This window comes from Chiloscyllium plagiosum, unplaced genomic scaffold (assembly GCF_037043375.1).
Source record: "Chiloscyllium plagiosum isolate Xiang-an unplaced genomic scaffold, Cpla_swu_hap1 HiC_scaffold_7, whole genome shotgun sequence".
Lineage (NCBI taxonomy): Eukaryota > Metazoa > Chordata > Chondrichthyes > Orectolobiformes > Hemiscylliidae > Chiloscyllium > Chiloscyllium plagiosum.
The window spans coordinates 59,500,173-59,515,209 of NW_028270145.1; the positions used below are offsets into that span (position 1 = coordinate 59,500,173).

General features: G+C 38.6%; 1 protein-coding gene across 6 annotated transcripts in view; it reads right to left on the reverse strand.

Annotated features, from left to right (window-relative positions):
• Nucleotides 1-15,037, reverse strand: part of prpf40a (PRP40 pre-mRNA processing factor 40 homolog A) — a 70,115-nt gene that overhangs the window by 40,791 nt on the left and 14,287 nt on the right. For 3 of the 6 annotated variants that reach the window (XM_043693759.2, XM_043693763.2, XM_043693760.2), the window contains 7 exons: nt 13,297-13,374; nt 12,055-12,165; nt 11,358-11,478; nt 8,413-8,440; nt 4,405-4,611; nt 3,951-4,062; nt 2,650-2,714 (listed from right to left, as the gene is read on the reverse strand). In XM_043693759.2, coding sequence (XP_043549694.1) covers nt 2,650-2,714; nt 3,951-4,062; nt 4,405-4,611; nt 8,413-8,440; nt 11,358-11,478; nt 12,055-12,165; nt 13,297-13,374 — 722 coding nt within the window. The remainder of the gene's footprint in view (nt 1-2,649; nt 2,715-3,950; nt 4,063-4,404; nt 4,612-8,412; nt 8,441-11,357; nt 11,479-12,054; nt 12,166-13,296; nt 13,375-15,037) is intronic. The other 3 variants (XM_043693762.2, XM_043693761.2, XM_043693764.2) reach the window with 1 other exon arrangement.

The following is a 15,037-nucleotide window of genomic DNA, read 5'->3' on the forward strand; positions in this document are numbered from 1 at the left end:
CATTTAAAATACCCAAAGATGTGCAGCTCAGGTGAATTGGCCATGCTAAATTGCACATAGCGTTAGCTGCATTAGTCAGAGGAAAATGGGTCTGGGTGGGTTATTCTTTGGAGGGTTGGTGTGGACTGGTTGGGCTGAAGGGCCTGTTTCTACACTGTAGGGAATCTAATCTAATTGTAACATAGCCAACTCTTGTAGAAAGACAAGGCGGTAAAGAGCAGGAAAGCAGCACTGATTAGAAATACAAGCATTCATTCCGACACTTCCAGCCACTAGCTCAGATACTGATGTTGCATGCCTTTGAGAGGATAGCAAAAGAACATGAGAATATAAGAAATAACAGCAGGGTAGGCCATACATTCCCTCTGTCTCGTTCTAAATCACAGTTCACAAATTATTAGGCATAATTTGTCTGGATGGTCTTTTTAATTCCTCTGGATTTTGGACCTCTCTCCTCCTGCCTACTTGCTTCATCAAGGCCATCCAGCTTTGCATCAGAGAACTTTGAAGCACGCTTTCTGTTCTGTTACACCATAATTTCTTCTTCTTGCTTAATTCTGTCTCAGGAAGAACACGGTTTATCTTCAACCTTAGCTGCCCCTACTGATTGATTTCCACATCTTGGTAAAGTCCAAATATCTACCAACTTCATTAGTCAGCCACCCAGTCAGAAAGAGATCATGTTGGTTATCTGCTCCTTTCCTCAGCCGCCTTATACTCAACTAGTCATTATGTAGCTCGCAGCAAGGAATAGATCACATGATGGGAAGGTTGTGCAACATGCTGCAGTCCAATCTTCATTGTAGCCTTGGACAATTCAGCCATTGACCTCTGATGTTGGGTCAGCAAATGACAGACTTCAGTAAAGGGAGGTCCTTAATGAAGCAAAGAAATCCGAAATTTACTACATCAGTTCGTGCTGATGATCAGATGGGAAATTTGATCCCCGAGTTTCCTGGGTGGATACCACCTCTTGGTAAGCGTACCTTTCTCCTCTTCCTCCTTCTCCCAGCAGCATATCCTGCTCAGGGACACTCCTGCTTATTTTCCCTGTCACGCTATAGCTGAAGAACTATGGAATGTCAATTATGACACCTAAGTCTGGGAAGTAGTAATTTATGCAGAATCCTTGAAGTCAGGTCCAGGTTTTTCAGCGCCTGTGGAGGATGTTCACTATCAGGCCTTACAGGTTTGGTCAGAGGTTGTGCCATCTCCAGGACACAGAGGAATGTCAATGAATAAAGAAGGTTAATTATCTTATCCACTCCACTAATTGTCACACTCTTCTCCCTCATACTCACTCCATTGCTACTACTGCACCTATCTCCCACCAAATCACATGCCCCACAACTTTCATGCAATATTCTTCACCAAGATGCTTCCTCTGCCCAACCTCTCTCACTAATAACCCTGCATGCCCTCTGTGCTACCTCCTCAGACCTTCAGTACATCTCACCGTCTTTTCCCCCACATGCACCGGCAACAGCTGTGCCACTCACTTATCTCACTCATTGCCTCCCTTTTTACTTACACAGGGCAAGACAGCCCATAACAGGGCTGAGTTAGCTACATGGGTGGAGGAGTGCCCTCATCCTCTACGAGAAGAGAATCCTAGCCCTCACAAAAGAACACCAATACATCCATATCTACCGAATAAGTACCAATCTTTGTTCCATAGCAACTTCAACCCCACAGTCACTCTCAATCATTGCACACCATTTCTAATCACTGGCCACAGCATATTCACTCTCTTTTGTCTTAAAAGGTTCCAGTAGCCTCCCCACGATTTCTGCCGAGAAACACGTGCCGCTCCCAGCAGCTCGGAGCGCTGACATTCGGAGGACTGATGAAGATCAGGCATGTGCTAAGTCCCAAACAGGAGGGGACCCAGTGGCAATGGCAAAAATGTCCAGAGCAGGCTAGCAGCATAAGACAGGTATATGGAACTGAAGGTGGATCATGCAGCAAATTCTGCAACCATCTGACTACTTCAATGTACAGGTTGATAGCATTTTGTTCCAGACAGCAGTGTAGGTAACCTCAGAACACGTCACAGCTCTTAATTATTGCAGACCTAGAACAGAGACGACTGAATAGACACACTGGAGAACTCAGTCCCCTAGCAATATCACTTGGGCAGTAAGGGTTATTGGCAGTATTGCAATGCATTGACCTCCATCTGCTGGTACAGACAATGCACAGCTTTTTCAGGAGTTCATTCTTGGAAGGTATAACACACCAGAACACACTGATTGCATCCAGGAAGGGAACAAAATTCCATGCAAAACAGTCACAAGCCAAAGATTGCCTTCTATGTCACAATACATGGTATAATAATCAATGGAGAAAGACAATTTATGTTAGCAGGACCCCCGATTGAGCAGAATGCAAAAAAAATCAATTTTGATCTCTTAAAAGTGGGTCCATAGCTATATCAAAATCATTAATACATTGCAGGTAGCATGGGACAGAGATTTCAGAAGTTCACAAACTTCTCTTGACATTTTTTTAAATCTTTCCACTGCAAGAGTGACATAGCTTTGTTTTCATTTAGTTATACTTTTTTTTTAGAAAGAAAGATAGATAATTTCTTTAGGAATTTGCTGAACAAAGTCACAAAAGGTTAAACAGAAAAGTCTTGAAACTTACCTATACCTAGGATCATTTATAATCATCTTCATTGCTTGTTCCCATGAGGCATTTGACTGAACACCCTAAAGTAACAGGTAACATGCAGGATTAAATGCAAATGATTTCCTCAAATTGCACGTCTAACCAAAAATAAGTTAAAATTTAGTTCCTGCCAAAAACATAATTTTTACCCTCTTATCCTACCCACTCCCTATTGCTTGCTATGGTTTAATTACAAATTGCAAGAAAAACACAAACGAGGGAATCTATTCATCCAGTTTTATGCCATCCATCCAGAATGAAGCGAGTCCTAACCACCTCGTCAGATTCAAGTACCTCATCAGCAATGTCCACATCCCATGAATGTTTGAATGAGAAGAAAATGAGAAGGGCGGCACAGTGGTTAGCACTGCTGCCTCACAGCACCAGAGACCCGGGTTCAATTCCCGCTTCAGGCGACTGACTGTGTGGAGTTTGCACATTCTCCCCATGTCTGCGTGGGTTTCCTCCCACAGTCCACAAAAATGTGCAGGTTAGGTGAATTGCCCATTGTGTTAGGTGCAGGGGTAAACGTAGGGGAACAAGTCTGGGTGGGTGCGCTTTGGTGGGTCGGTGTGGACTTGTTGGGCTGAAGGGCCTGTTTCCACACTAAGTAATCTAAAAAAACCTACAAGCCCTTTGAATATATTACACATTTCATACCCTGCTTCTCTCAAGTCTTAACTGCTTTCTCCAGGATTTTTCTTCTCCATTATATCTGCTGCTTAATTTCTAACATGTCCTTCTATTTGTTCAACCGAACTTTTTCATCACCATGAGGAATATCAGAATCATCGACTGGATGTGTCCCATTTTCTGAAGGGAAGTGCATCACTCCTGTTACCTGCTCTCCTTCTCTGATACCAGGGTCCCAAATACTCATTCCAGGAGTGATAGCAAATTACTTGTACTTCTTGTAAGCTAGTATTCTTTATTCCCTGCTCATGGTGTACTATCCTCTTCAGTGTTGGGTTGGGAATCAAAGGAAATAGATCAAAGATAACTAACAAAGAAACCTGTGGGGTTGGCAGGAAATGATGAGTTTTTTTTAAAATATTGCAAGCTCTAATCGGAATGCATTGTTTGTAAAGGTGGTGGGGCCAGAATTAGTGATAACTTTCAGAAGAAAATTGCATAAACACTTGAAGAAATATTTGTCGATCTTTGTAAACTGGACCTAAATAGGTTTCTTTCTAAAAATTTGGAATTGTTGCTGGAATCTAATATGCAAAAAAGTGAAGCTGATAATAAATATTAAATTTCCATTTCTCAGTAAATACCTTTTCCTTCAACAGCTCTTTAAATGCATGTTTTGCCTCCTCTTTTGTGTTCCAGGTATAGGTCTTCCTCACCGGTTCTTTTTTCACTTCTTCCTCTTTTTTTGGAATATCACTATGAAAAAAAAAGTTAAAGAAATTGAAACAAAACAGCCAGTTTATTTTTAAATAATTTTTGAAGCATGGTGGAATTAACTCAAATAATTTTTTTTGTTAAAAATTTCACATTAGTACTTATAAGCTGAACAAAAAATACTTACATTAAAAATAGAAATCAAATCAGCCATTGAGATAACATTAGTCATATGAATAGGCTCAAAAAATTAAATGGAAAATTAATTTGCAGCAGAAATCTAAAAATAAGGTTTTTAATTTTAATCATGTATTTAAAATAATACACTGAAAATGTTAGACAATTTAGCTACATTGCAGTTATGTGGAACAAATTAAAACATACTTTTCTTGAATCTCCTGCTTTGTTACTTCTTCTGCTGGTTGAGAAGTGATGTCTACAGGTTCAGGCTCAGGCTGCTCAACAGCTATTGTTTGTTCCTTTTCATGATCTTCAGAGGTTGTAACTTCATTCTCAGTAACCTCCACTGGGGTGGTTGTTGTCGCCTCTTGAACAGAAGTTGACACAGTGGAAAGAGAAGCTTCCTTTACACTGTTGAAATTGTGAAATGTAAATTAAAATCCATGATATATAAACATACGTTTTGATTCTATGTACCCCTTTCAGATGAATTCAATTAATGAATTATTGCTGAAAGCGGATGCTTCACAAATACAGAATTTTTAATGACAAAATACCTTCTAATAACTTCCTATTATTGTTAAAACTGCCATGTACTGACTAATTGTCATACAAGAGTGGGCAAACCAAATATACATCCAATTTCAGCATTCAACTATCCCTAAAACCAGGAACTTGATTCCTGAGACATTCTGAGTCTGAATATCTGCCTAGTATGCTGTCACAGAATTAAATGCATTGTGGTAATGTGGTCAACTTGCAATGAGTCAAATTCAGATACTGTGAGCCATGCCAAAGTTGTCAGCCCTTCCTGCTGACAGAATAATAAATGCATTACAATGCTGAACTGATAAACCAAAGTTCTGGATTATTAATATTGGATAGGCCAAAACTTGTGAAAGCTTGTCATAAATATCACTGTCAGAATATATATTTGTATTTATGGGCTGAGAGACAAACTGGAAGATATGGAGTTGTTGGTCTTGTTTTAGATCAAAAAGGGTTTACTGATTTATTGGAAATGAAGTCAACAGCTGGAATTTACTTACGGTTTACAGAAAGTGAAGCGACTGTAGATAAAAGTTTAAGTTGCTAAAATATGGAATTCATGCCCCTTACTTGCTGGAAAGCTTGTTTTTGACTATCTTATTAGCCCTGAAAAAGCTGAATCATGGCCGTTTCCAAAGACTTGTACCCGTCTGCGTTCCAGTTCAATCTGAAGATCAGCTATTGTTTTAGGCAATCAGCAATTGAATTTCATCAACAGGAACCCAGGGAACAAGCGAGAAGTCATCACATTTTATTCTTTGTTTTTCCAAACCTTGGTCCACAAGGGAACTTTATTTTCCCCTAATGGCCTTTACTAAAAAAACTTTCTGCAGAGGCTATTATCCTTTTGTGTTGTGCTCAATGTGTCCATGTTTGAGTTGATAGTTATATAGTTCTAATTCCAGACTATATCTTAAATGTCAAGATGTATATTATTTTGAGGTCACGAAAGCAGCCTGGTAAAAATCTTTCTTCTTGAAAATAGTGCAAGAGACAAACAATTGAACATTTTGCTGATGAAGAATCAAATGTTGAAATACTGGTACAACTGTGTAGTTGAGTTTGATTATCAGTACATCCTTCCAATATAGTCGTAATACCACTCTAATCAATCAGAGCTGGACGAGGAGACAAACCAGAGCACCAAATCATGGAGCTCTGGGCAAGCCACCATTTGATATCAAGATCACTGTGAAAGGACACTATGAGAAAGTTAAAAATGCTGCTGACTGGAGAGAAAGAATAAAGCAAATGGAAAACTGTGACACAAAGCAGTTGAAGGAGTGGGAGATACCACCTTGAGTGTTTCAACTATTCTGAACATAAGTCAAACATCTTGGAAAACTAAGCTGCGGATGCTGGAGATTTGAAACAACCAAAAACCAAAAGTGCTGGAGAAACCTAGCAAGTCTGGGAGTGTCTATTGACAGAGAAAAAAATAAAAGTTGACACTGGAATCCCTTTGTCAGAACACTGACACATCTTGGAACAGCCTGACAAAGTGGCATTCTCTCAGATTAGGCAGAGGATGAGACTGGCTACCTCCCCAGTGTTGAAAGAGCTGTGAATATCCTTTAAAGGTGAAACAGAGAATCTTTCCAGCTTGAGGGCAACCCTGCAGGAAAGGGAGTTGCTATGCTGAGGGTGGGTCAGGGAGCTGACATGCAGCAATGAGTGGCTGTACTGATTCAAAGCATGGAATTGTCATTATGCACGGGGGTGGGGGTGCAACAGATACAGTAGCAAGGACAGCTGATTGGCTGTAAAATTCTCTCTCCTGTGCGCTGAGTAGGCAGCAAGAGAATTTTTGTTTTAAACTCAAATGAAATTGGACAGCTTTATCTTTTTTTTGTCGGATCACACACTGATCTTTACAGGTGAAATGTTAAATGATGGAAGAAGTGTCACTGCTATCGTCTGGACCAAAGTGGATGGCACCAAAAAGTTTTCAATCTTATGCTAAAACGTCCAAGAAACCATAATACTTTGTGAACACCAGGAAACTACTTTGACAGAATGAGACTTACAAGATCAGCTCCAGCATTTTTCAGGTGTGGATCAAAAAAGTGGAAAAAAAAAATCTACCAATACGGAAAAGATTATCACTACAGAAAATTTCCTGTTGCACCATGACATTGCTAATCTTGAGCAAAAGAAGCTGACATTCTTGCCTTCCAATACCATGCAAAGTTTCAGCCAGTGGATCAAGGTTTATTAGGAACTTAAAACTCACTACCAATGGCAGTTGATCGCTCAGGTCATCTGTGCAACAGATAAGCAGCAATACGAACCAATTGCTCTAGAGGCCATAGTCATAACCAAGGTGGTGTGTAAGATGGAAACAACAATTGCACCCATGACAATGGGTACAAATGTACTACGAGTGCACAAAGGAGGACTGCGATGAGGCCAATCAGGTGACATGGCTCTTTTCAACTGCCTGCAGGTGGTCAGCAAAGAAATTATACCATGGTGAAGTACACTGCACAACAGAACTAAGTGCATCTACAATTGGCTCATCAGTATTTTCTTCAGTTGGGGAGCTCAAGAAACCCAAAAAGTCTGATTAATTCATGCCTGCCCACCCACCAGTTTCCTTAGCTGAGACTATAAAAGGCAGTGCAGGAGCTCTAAGTTTTTCACTGCAGGTCAAAAAACATGGAAAACACATTTGACTGCATTGACATGGAAAACGATGTCATACTTGTCCAATGACAGCACAGTAAGCAAAAAAAAATTTCCGAATTTTTCCAGATTCAACTCCCAACATATTTCTATGCTTTCTCACAACACAAGGTCAGGACATTTTAAGGAGTGAAGATATGGAGCTTGTATTTAGGCAAATCCGGTTACATTGGGGCCTTCTCAATCATCTTGAAGCTCCACTTCAGACATTTCTGGGCAGATCCTCTGCAATTTGATTGCAATTTCACTTTATAAAACATCGAATGTTAAATTTACAGACCATTTGTAGCTTGAAGGCATTTTAAAAACATTAAGAATGTAAGAAATAAGAACAGGAATAGGCTATAAAGCCCTAAGCACTTGCTCTGTCATTCACTGTGATTGTGATGGATCTTCTATATTCAACACAAACACTTTTTTTCATTCACTGGATGTGGGTGTTGCTGGCTATGGAGAAGGTTGTGGTGAGTGACCTTCTCAAACCAACGCAGTCCTTAAGGTATAGGGAGGCCCATACTGCTGTTTGGGAGTACTCACAATGTCACACTTGATAACTACAATTTCTTTCCATATATACTGGGTTTCTGAAAAATCGTCAGCAAGACTTAAAAAATTGCTAATTACTACTCACCGAACTTTATCTATTTACCATTTGGACTACCTGCAGAAAACGTTAGCTGTCTATTCTGGTTTTTTGTAAAAATAATAAAATGTAACTTTACTTAAATTGAATAAAGCAACTTAAATTTTTCCAGAAATTCTGCAAAGAAGTCTACAACAGGAGCCAATCATTTATTAGAATCTAGCACCTGAATTGAGGCAAATAAATGTAGAATGAAAAAATCTATTTAATGCAAACCTTTTAATGAGAGTTGCTAAAAATACCATCACTGGATGTGCACATTTTGAAAAAGCAGGATGCTAGATTAATTCCCAATTGTACCAGTTTCAAAACTTTTTGAAACAATTAAAACATACCCATTTTCTTCCTCAGCTCTGATCATTTCTGCAGAAGAAGTAAAAATAGCATTTGATTAGTTTACTTTTCAAAACAATTGAACAAGTTGTCCAAGTTTGCAAAATTTTCTTAACTATTAATTCACATAGTAAATTTGATAACAAAAATAGCTCAAGGATTGAATTCACTGTCAACTGCACTGCTTCATTAGAAAACAGTTGCTTCTACCACAAACCATAAAAAACCTGTTACTGATAAATAGGAGACATAGAAACAGAAGCAGGAGCACATTATTAGACTCTTCAAGGATGCCCCGCCATTCATGATGATCAAGGCTGATCATCCAACTCAACAGCCCGCTGTTACCCCATATCGTTAGACTGCAACCCCTGGTTTTGGACATCCTGCCATTGGAAACAGCCTATCTTATCTCAGGTGTTCCTGTGATAAATTTAATTGACTTCAACAAATGCTTCAAAAAGTTAATATGCACTAATTTGATCTAATTAAAAATTAGGTTTAAAAGCCCTTTTTTCAGAACATTACAGCGCAGTACAGGCCTTTCGGCCCTCGATGTTGCGCCGACCTTATTCCGAGATTATACCTTTTGATCCCAGACTCATTTTACAAGAGGAAACAAACTTTTCACACCTACACTGTCGAATCCTCTCAAAACCTTGTATATTTTAATAAAGTAAGCTCTCATTCTTCTATATTGCAATGAGTAATGGCTCAATCTATTCAAGCTTTCATAATACAGTCCCTCCATAACTGGTACCAGCCAAGTGAACATTCACTGAACTGCCTCTAATGCCAGTATATCATGGAGGTTGGTAAGCTGATTTGGCAGGAAAGCTGGGTTTACAATGCAGAGATAAAACCAAAAGCATGGGTTCAATTTCAGCACCAGCTGAGGTTACCATCAAGGACTCTCCTCCTTAATCCCTTCCATCACCTGAGACATGTGGCACTCAGGTCAAACAACCATTTGTCATCTTCTCTCTCTCTCTCTCTCTCTCTCTCTCTAATACGAGAGCAGCCCCATGGTCAACTATGATCAAGGCAACTTTACCTTTACTATGTCTTTCAAAGTTTGGGAGAAGATTTGTAGATCGGGTGCTCGTTGTTGTGGTTCTGTTCGCCGAGCTGGGAATTTATGTTGCAGACGTTTTGTCCCCTGTTTAGGTGACATCCTCAGTGCTTGGGAGCCTCCTGTGAAGCGCTTCTGTGATGTTTCCTCCAGCATTTATAGTGATTTGTACCTGACGCTTCCAGTTGTCAGTTCCAGCTGTCCGCTGCAGTGGCCGTTATATTGGGTCCAGGTCGATGTGCTTATTGATTGAATCTGTGGATGAGTGCCATGCCTCTAGGAATTCCCTGGCTGTTCTCTGTTTGGCTTGTCCTATAATAGTAGTGTTGTCCCAGTCGAGCTCATGTTGCTTGTCATCTGAGTGTGTGGCTACTAAGGATAGCTGGTCATGTCATTTCGTGGCTAGTTGGTGTTCATGGATGCGGACTGTTAGCTGTCTTCCTGTTTGTCCTACGTAGTGTTTTGTGCAGTCCTTGCATGGGATTTTGTACACTACATTGGTTTTGCTCATGCTGGGTATCGGGTCCTTCATCCTGGTGAGTTGTTCTCTGAGAGTGGCTGTTGGTTTGTGTGCTGTTATGAGTCCTAGTAGTCACAGTAGTCTGGTTGTCAGTTCAGAAATGTTTTTGACATATGGTAGTGTGGCTAGTCCTTTGGGTTGTAGCATGTCCTCATTCGGTTGTCTTTCCCTTAGGCATCTGTTGATGAAATTGCGGGGGTATCCGTTTTTGATGAATACATTGTGTAGGAGTTCTTCTTCGTCTTTTTGCAGTTCTGGTGTACTGCAGTGTGTTGTGGCCCTTTTGAACAGTGTCTTGATGCAACTTCTTTTGTGTGCCTTTCTTTAGATAATGGGCCCAAAACCCTTCATAGTAGTTCAGCTGTGGTCTGACAAGTGCCTTGTATAATTTTAGGAAAACCTCCCTACTTTTGTACTGCATTGTCTTTGAACGAAAGGTCAACATTCCATTTGCCTCCCCTATTACCCACTGAACGTGGATGCTAGATTTGTGGTTCATGTATAAATCCCCAATCCTTCTGTTCTGTAGCTTTCTGCAGTCTTTCTCTAATTAAATAAATATTCAGCACCTGTATTCTTCCTCAATGGAATTTTATTTGCTTTCTCACCAAGTACTGTTTCAGCTAATTATTCTATCAACTGAAAAATATGCGGAACTACTAAAACCATGAACTTCAATTTAGTGTTTCATCCTGCCTTCCCTCACCCTAGATATTTTGTGACCACGAATTGCTCAAGAACACAAGGAAATAAGAATAGATCATACAGCCTGCTGACCGTGCTCGCCATTCAACATGAACATTAAATTTTCGGTGTCAATTGCACCTTCCTGCTCATGCTGCTTACCCTTTAAGGACAAGAGTCTATTGATCATTGTATTCAATGATAGAGAATTCCATTGCTCCACAACCCTTTGAATCATGTAATTTCTCATCTTAGTCCCAGGTGATTTGTCCCTTACACCTTTCAACTGCTGTCCTTAGCTAAATTGGCTCTCTCTAACATTGACTGACTGCTGGTTAATTCTATGACCAGTAAAAATTCAAAATTGAACGACAAGAAATCAGAAAATATAGTAATTTAAAAGAAAATACAGGACAGCACTCTGGAACAGTAAACAAATTCCAAAGATGAGTGTTGAATTCCTGAATAAAGAAGAAATATTTTAATCAGGCTCGGGTTTTCAGTATTTTACTTGAAGCACTAATTTTCAATAGGCCAATCATGTCTGTTAACCTGCAAATGAAATTTTAGTTAATTGTTTTTTTAATCAAAAGCACAATATCACTAAAATTAGTTTTTATTTATTTTTTAAATGTGCTATTGCTTCCCATAGAAACTATTAACAAATTTACCTTCCAATTCCTCTAATTCCTTTGGTTTCGTCCATCGAGACTCTTTTGTTTGAGAATTATAATAATACGGTTTCCCAGTGTCTGATTTGTATTCTTTCCAAGGGCACTTTGATAATAATTGCTTAAAATATAAAAACATACTTATATTAGTTATATCATACAATGGTTAGTCACTTAATGTTATAAAAGACATTCTCCTCACTTGACCCAAAGACGTAAGTTCCAGTCTCTCCACACAGGCGGAGTTGGTTTAAGTTAAACTAACTAAACAGCTACTGTTAGTAATGATGGTTACGAAACTACTAGATTGTCATACAAACTCACCAGGTTAACTATTATGCCTCAAGGAAGGAAACCTGCCATCCTTACTCAGCAAGTCTCGTAAGTCATCTCTGATCCACAGCAATATGATTGGGTCTTAAGTGCCCTACAAGTCACTTTGATGTAAGAAAAACCAGTCTACCTTCATACTTTCATGGACAATTAAGGATGGGTAATAAATGCTGACCTTGCCAGCAATGCCCACATGTCATGAACCAATTAATTAAATCAAGTCTTTTTGCATGAAAGCATTATTTGTATTTAAGAATTTAAAATCTTCAGAAAAGTTATATAGAATTATGAAGATAAAGTTCATAATGTCCAATGTCAATGTCCAATTTTCCTGTTTAGATATATTCAAATCATTTCATCAAACCTCTGCATGTGATTTCAGCTCATCGGGCTTCTCCCACGTGGACTGTTTTGTCTCAGAATTGTAGAAATAGGTTCTTCCATCTGGAGATTTGTGTTCAGTCCAAACAGATTTCTGAGAAGATAATTATGATATTAGATAAAATGACAACTTTAGAAAAAAAACACTAATAGGATACATCATTAGAGCAAGTCAATATTCTGTGGCAATTGGAAACTTACACGTGAGAAACTGTAAATAAGTAAAGATTCAATAGTTTGCAAATCAGACATTTATAGAGAAACAGAAAATGCTGGAAGCAGGGCAGAGAAGTAATAGATTTACATTTCAGTTTACTGACCTTTCATCAGGATTTTCAAGGTCATTGACTTGAAATACAAACTGTCTCTCTCTTCACAGGGTATGCCTGACCTGCATAACATTTCTCCTATGTTGTTACCATTTGAAATTTCAACGTCCACTGTTTTGTTTTCACATTTACCTACAATACTGACTTTATACTACAATAACAGCACCTACCCTCTCAAAATCATTTTCAAGACCTAGCAAAAGAGCACAAATGCAAATTCCTTTACATTACTCATTTTGCAATTTTGTAGCTTGACCAAAGCATCTACTGATGGAGCAAGAAAGAAAGCTTTGCAGCTGCTCCAAACAGCAACATATTTAATGCACAAAGATAAGCAAAACAATAAAGACTACCAGCAGTCTGCATATACAGTACTAGCCTTGGCTCCACAGTATCATTCACATATGAGCTTGGTTGTAAGTTTTAGGCCTTTTCCTGTCAAGGCTTGAGTACATATTCAGAGACTTCAGTTGCAGGATTACTGCATCATAGGAAATATCAGCATACAGATGATACAAAAGACGTCATATCAGTCGAAGATGTGGAAGAATTCTTCTGATGTTTTGTCAATACTTAATCAACCTTACTAACAACAGATTAGCTAGTACTTGTTGTGACATTTATGCTACATTTGCCTAAAACAGCAAATTTACCTCAAAAGTAACATATTGGCTGGACAGGGCTTTGGGCTATATTAAGTACAAGTATACCTTTATAGTTCTTTTTCCATCATCCAATTTCTAAGCCAAATTGTAGTTCAATTAATTTAACCAAATTTTTAAATAAACAGGTAAAAGCTTGTATTTATTTGCATTTTAATAAACCATAATTAAAATTTTAAATGGAATTTGGAAACGTGAAGTTACTGATAATTCAAGTATGTCACAGCTGGATACCTTTTTGGGCTGCTCTTCTCCAGAAGATTCATTAGTAGCAGAAATTTGCTGAACGCTAGAAACTGTAGGATTTGTAACCTGAAAAACATCAGTTCCTTAGGCTTTCCGATAAAATAAAAAGATCCTTTCAAAAATATTCTGTATTGCATAATTTGTGAACCTAGAAACTAAAATTCAATCTCTTTTTTTTCACTAAAAGGTAAAACTTAAATGATAAAGAGCAAAGAATTATATTAAATTTGGTACTACACTAATTATCTTGAGTTTCACAATTAGCCTAATATTTCATAGACTGTGTTTCAATCTTATATTGAATCACATATTTGAGTAGTGTAGAAAAATGAAATAACTAAGATGGGAATATTAAAGCATAAAATTACTAATTAACAAAAAAAAAGACTACACAACATCTAATAAATGCTATCTTCGAAGCATTTTGATGAACAAGACAACAGTGAATGTACTAAGACAAGAAATATTAATAGGGAACCCAAAAGAGATGCTAAATTATCATTTCTTTTAAGCTTTATCAGTAAATTACTATTTTTGAAATAACAAAATATTTCTTGTAGTATGCTCGCAGACACATCAATTTATAAGAATAGAACAAACAGTAATTGCTGAAAAATAGAGAAGGCATGTCAGAAAGGCAAGGTTACATTGATCATGGGAGACTTCAATATGCAGGTGGACTGGGTAAATAATGTTGTTAGTGGATCTAAAGAAAGGGAATTCATGGAATGCTTACAGGATGGCTTTTTGGAACAGCTTGTCATGGAGCCCACAAGAGAGCAGGCTATTCTGGACCTAGTGCTTTGCAATGAACCAGACTCTATAAAAGATCTTAAAGTAAGGGAACCCTTAGGAAGTAGCGACCATAATATGATAGAGTTCAGTCTGGAGTTTGAAAGGGAGAAGGCAAAATCGGATGTAATGGTGTTACAGTTGAATAAAGGTAATTATGAGGGCATGAGAGAGGAACTGACTAAAATAGACTGGAAGCAGAGGCTAACCGGGAAGACAGTAGAGCAAAAATGGCAGGAGTTTGTAGGTATAATTGAGGACACTGTACAGAGGTTCATTCCCAAGAAAAGAAAGATTAACCGGGGAGGGATTAGACAACCTTGGCTGACAAAGGAAGTCAGGAAATGTATTAAAGAAAAAGAGAGATCCTATAAAGTGGCTAAGAACAGTGGGAAATCAGAAGATTGGGAGGGATACAAAAGCAAACAGAGGATAACAAAGAGTGTAATAAGAAAGGAGAGGATCAAATATGAAGGTAGGCTAGCCAGTAATATTAGAAATAATAGTAAAAGTTTCTTTCAGTACATAAGAAACAAACGACAGGCAAAAGTAGACATTGGGCCACTTCAAACTGATGCAGGAAGCCAAGTGATGGGAGATAAGGAAATAGCAGGAGAACTTAACAAGTACTTTGCGTCAGTCTTCACAGTGGAAGACATGAGTAATATCCCAAAAATTAAAGGGTGTCACGGGGCTGAGTTGAGTATGGTTGCCATTACGAAAGAGATAGTGCTAGAAAAGTTAAAAAGTCTTAAAATTGATAAATCTCCTGGCCCCGATGGGATACACCCTAGAGTTCTGAGAGAGGTGGCTGAGGAAATAGCAGAGGCATTGGTTGAGATCTTTCAAGAGTCACTGGAGTCAGGAAAGGTCCCGGATGATTGGAAGATGGCTGTTGTAACCCCCTTGTTCAAGAAAGGATCAAGGCAAAAGATGG